General features: G+C 34.3%; 1 protein-coding gene across 3 annotated transcripts; it reads right to left on the bottom strand.

The window, feature by feature from the left end:
* Window positions 1–460: 460 nt before the first annotated feature.
* LOC149172312 (uncharacterized) lies at window positions 461–3,077 on the bottom strand. 3 transcript variants are annotated; one of them, XM_089424301.1, is made up of 8 exons: window positions 2,872–3,077; window positions 2,490–2,580; window positions 2,262–2,384; window positions 1,942–2,036; window positions 1,755–1,802; window positions 1,399–1,509; window positions 1,065–1,278; window positions 461–988 (listed from the first exon to the last, which is right to left on the bottom strand). In XM_089424301.1, exons 1-7 carry the CDS (start codon window positions 2,938–2,940, stop codon window positions 1,264–1,266), a joined length of 552 nt encoding a protein of 183 aa, XP_089280427.1. In that variant the 5' UTR covers window positions 2,941–3,077; the 3' UTR covers window positions 461–988; window positions 1,065–1,263. The 3 variants fall into 3 exon arrangements, with proteins under 3 accessions (XP_089280427.1, XP_089280426.1, XP_089280425.1); XM_089424300.1 differs by having other exon boundaries at window positions 1,070–1,278; window positions 1,403–1,509; window positions 2,872–3,062; XM_089424299.1 differs by having other exon boundaries at window positions 1,403–1,509; window positions 2,872–3,061.
* Between the last annotated feature and the right edge of the window lie 1,917 nt (window positions 3,078–4,994).

The raw sequence follows: 4,994 nt of genomic DNA, 5'->3' as shown, positions 1-4,994 counted from the left end.
TTTGAAATTTTATCAAAAATAAAACAATAATATGAATTTCAAAAACTTTCTTAACACGGAGGGAAAAAAATTGTTTAATAATAATATAAAATTTCTTATTAAACTATTTTTATTTTTATCAAAATAAAAGAATTATCACTTGCACTTGTAATGTAATAATTGTTTAAAAGCGAGTATTACAATTATATTATAATGGTTTGTAAAGTTTTTTAATATTCAATTATATTATAATGGTTTGTAAAGTTTTTTAATATTCTCATTGTGTTGTAATTGTTTGTAAAAAAAACATCTCCACTAACAAGTATTACCATTATATTGTAATTTTGTATGCAAACGAATAGTTCCTCCCTTGTATAGATCGGAACGAGTCTACTAATTAATTACTGAATAGCTTATTAAATCTGTCCTGTTTACCCTTTCATTACAATTAATTCCACAATACGAGCAACAACAAAAGCACTTTGGAGAAAAGTTAACACGAGAGTTTGTATTAACGAGCTCGAATTAAAACAAATCTCTTTTTACAGCTTGAAACAAATCTTCTTTACTAAAGTGGGTTCTCAAACTAGCCATCTCAGGATCATGGAAAACACGATCATCAAATTTAACCATCAGAGCTTATGTACAAGTCGATGGCATATTTATTAATTAAATGTGGTCAGGCTGTCTATCTTCACTGTTAAATTTATATATATCCTCGCTGTAAATTTATACATATATCCCAACTGTATCAATTTAACAGTGAGGATATATATAATTTTAACAGTGAAGATAGACAGCCTGACCGTATTTCCTCACTGGACTGCTAAGCCACCTACCCTCCATTGCTTACAGCCAGAGCATTGCTGGGCGCGGGACATTTGCCGTTTACAGAATCGGAATCGACCTCGCACCGTGTGCTTTGTCTAAGAGGTTGGCATGCGGTTCGTGGTCAGATGTCGAGAACTTGTTCTGAGAGATGGCATGCAGATCTTCGTTGAATCCCTTGCTGCAACCAGAAAACCAGAGATCAGACACAATTGATGATGTGAAGGTTTAAGAATCTTACGAGGCGTGTATCCCACCTGACCAGCAGAGGTTGTAGTATATAAAATCCCAGATAAGCCATTTAAAAACAGACGCACACTGGCCGACTACAACATCCAGAAAGTGGATTCTGGGTGTGTCGGTCCGTCTGAGAGGGAGCATGCAGATCTTTGTCAAAACCCGCGTGGCAAGACGATAACTTCAGAAGTTGAGAGCTTAGATACAATGGAAGTAATGTCATATTCCCGGGATCTGATGGACAGGATGCATCAGATTTTTAGAAATATTCCAAAATCTTATCAACCAGATTTCTTAAATCAAATTCCAGAAATATTCAAAAATCTGAAATAGAGAGAAAAGTGGCAGGCTAACAAACATATGCTTGGCCCCAGTTAGACGCAGCACCAACTGTGTAGAATTTACTTTCTGGACCATTGGAGTCGGCCGGAGTACACCCATCGTTAAAAACGGTGTACCGGACCGCTGCAAACCAACAATTAACATTGTAACAATGGAAATACCATAAAGTAACAGTAATAAAAGAGTCAAAACGAAGGAGTAATACAAATCAACAATTATCATTTCACTAAAAATACCATAAAGTAACAGAGAGACACGCGTCTGAAAGTCAAAATACAAGGGGCTTTAGAAGACCAGAACAGAGAGGTAACCCTCAGAAAATTGCACATAGATTAAAAGCACACAATTTTAGAGACCCCGAGATATACCTCCGGGATAATGCCGATCTTGACATTACAATTCCCATTGTAATTAAACTGAAATCACAGAGTTACAGGTGTAAAAGGGTCACATTTCAAAAAACAGAGCGAGAAACAATAGACAAAACAACATAATTAAGATAAATTTTACAGACCACAGGAGCAACCTCGACGCTAGTCAGGGGGTAATGCTTACCTTGTCTTGGATCTTGGCCTTGATCTCCTGGATCTTGGCCTTGCTGTCAAGGAAGTCAACAAAATAGAACCATGATTGGATCAGGAAAAATGAACCTGCAAATCAACAATTACGATTGTCATATTGAAACCACAGAGTAGCGAGAATGACAGAGAAAAGCTGTCAACAAACTCAAAGGAAATCGAGTGTCTTTACAACGTGTCATCGCCCGCAAGAAAAGTTTATATAATCTCAAGCTTTCAAAGAACTCAATTATATCAACCAACATAAAAAAAGAGCGACGTGAAAGAAACGATCGAGATAAGTATAAAAAACACAACATAAAAATATACTGTCAGATTCATGGAACTCCCAGAAGCTGTCGATCAGGGGAAAGGGCAGAAACGACCCGGGGTGAAGACGTTTGCGCAAAAATTCCAGGCCCATAATGGCCATTTCTAGATCTGCAAATCGACCACTACAATTGTGATGCTGAAATCGCAGATACCCCTCAAAAATCATAATCGACAGAATATAGGGGTTCCAGAGCACAAAAATTAAAATCTTACCAAAAAGAAAACCAAAAATCCGCCACATCAATGACTTTTTGTAGCCCCTTGAAGAACCCACATTGAAGTCCCTTGGAGGTGCCACAGTCGCCTGAGAAAAGAAAAAACCTGTGTGAAAATCTGTGAAAGAAAAACCTCTACACCGCATTATTATATTTAATATTTAATAAAAGAATCCTCTACTGAGGCGGAGGAATTCGAATTGCCCGGAAGGCTGAAATTCGGATAAAAAAATTTCAAAGCAGTGTTTGAATCAAAAAGTTTCAAAGCAGTGTTTGAATCACCCCGTTAGATTACGGCTTTAATAAACGCCAAACGAAAGCCCAAAATCTAATAAACGCCAAAAGCCAACATATACTTAAATAAATAAACGACCACTAACAATTTCAGAAATCAGAGAAGTAGCATGCTGCCCAGCCATAGACAGAGAACTAGTATGTTGCCCAGCCATAGACAGATCGGCTCTCCGAAAATGTCCCAGTAAGGAATGGACAAGGGAAAAATCAAAATGTGATCGAACCCTCAGAGGCGCTGCGTATTTATAAGAAATTTCATGAGACCTTTCTCCCTGATGGTTGCGCCCCCTGGAATCCTTCAATGACACGAGTATCTCATCCGCTGGCTCGGTTGAGCACAACCACACGGCACCCACGTATCGTTGTTGATGGGTTACATTTTTGTTTCTGCTGCTCTGTTTCGTTCCTTATTCAAAGTTTGTTTTATATGTATTCCATCATTGATACAACCACACCGCACCCACGTATCGTTGTTGATGGGTTACATTTTTGTTTCTGCTGCTCTGTTTCAAAGTTTCCTTTTTCAATAAATACTTTTATATGTATTCCATCATTGATACAACCACACCGCACCCACCTATCGTTGTTGATGGGTTACATTTTTCTTTCTGCTGCTCTGTTTCAAAGTTTCCTTTTTCAATAAATACTTTTATATGTATTCCATCATTGATACAACCACACCGCACCCACCTATCGTTGTTGATGGGTTACATTTTTCTTTCTGCTGCTCTGTTTCGTTCCTTATTCAAAGTTTCCTTTTTCAATAAATACTTTTATATGTATTCTGCCGCTTTGTTTTTGAATATTTTAAAAATTAATAATAAATTTAGTTATTAATGTTTTTGAATATTTCAAAAATTAGTAATATATATTAAATAAAAGAATATTATTGTAATATTTAAAAAAGTAAGATGTTAATGTATTATCGAAATTTTGTTTAATATTATTATTTATTATAATTTTATGAAAGATTAGTTTAATATTATTATTAATGCAATTATATGGTTAATAAATTTTGATAGAAAACAATAAATTATAAGTGACAAAAAATTGATTTACATTATCAAAAATTTTAAAAATCAGAAAAATTAACTAAATTATAATTTTATTTTAAATTTTTATTAATTATAAAAATAAATAAATATATCAATTAAATATATTTACATTTAAACAAAAAAAACATGTAACAAGATTCTTAATCTTGGAGATTTATCTTCACTTTATCATGGAGATTCTTAACTTGTAAATCAAGTTTGTTACAATGGCCAATACCATGGCTTATCAACACTACATTTCCAAAAAAGCCATAACTCATTTCATATGAAATTTTTTAATTAATCAATTTTATTAAAAAAGTGAAAATGAGAATGAAAGCTTCTTCAGTACCCTGCACATCCTTACAATGAAAGCTAATACCCCCACACATCCTCACAATGAAAGCTAAACCCTGAGATATGCACACTTTGTAATCATACCTATGCTCAAAACAAGCAAACATGGCAAGATGCTTATGTTGCCAAAATAAGTGACATGTGGCAATACAACACACTAGTGACATGAGGCTTAGTTATATATTTTCGACATGAATTCATAATGTATCTTTTAGAGTTGGCGAACAACATGGTGTAACATAATCGTTTTCGCAAGCCGTAATTTCGTACTGCTCACAATGAAAGCTTCTTTCGTACCTCTGCACCTCTACACACTGAAAACTAAACTCTGAGATATGCACATTTTGCAATCATTATAACAATTTCCCCAAATCACTAAAGATATAGAGAATTAAGCAGCTGGATAAAATGGAGGTGAGACAAACACTTAGAAATATTATATATGAAGTAAGTGCACAGCCAGACATTTAAGTCGCACAAAACTAATATATCAATTTCGTTGTGCTTTCTCCGCACAACAAAAGCTTCCTCCACACCTCCACACTCTGCATATTGAAATTAACTCAATTAAAAAAATTAAAGCATATAACTACAAAGTTTCAATAATCAAAATAATAAAATTTGTCGTACATTATGTGTTTTTATTCAATTTTTTATTATTATTATTGCTGGAAACTACAACGACTGATATTAATTGAGATGCAGAGGGCTCCACACTAGACATTAAAAAATTAATAATGGCTTGGTTAAACTATTAACATCTATTCAACGCTTAGTAGCATTTATTCTAACTATTGCATAATGATTACTCATTGTAA

The sequence above is a fragment of the Pinus tabuliformis genome, chromosome 4_2 (assembly GCF_031772625.1).
Source record: "Pinus tabuliformis cultivar Carrire ecotype Pingquan chromosome 4_2, CPIR1, whole genome shotgun sequence".
NCBI classification, from domain to species: domain Eukaryota; kingdom Viridiplantae; phylum Streptophyta; class Pinopsida; order Pinales; family Pinaceae; genus Pinus; species Pinus tabuliformis.
The sequence above is the reverse complement of the archived record's forward strand: the minus strand, read 5'-3'. Positions and strand labels throughout refer to the sequence as shown.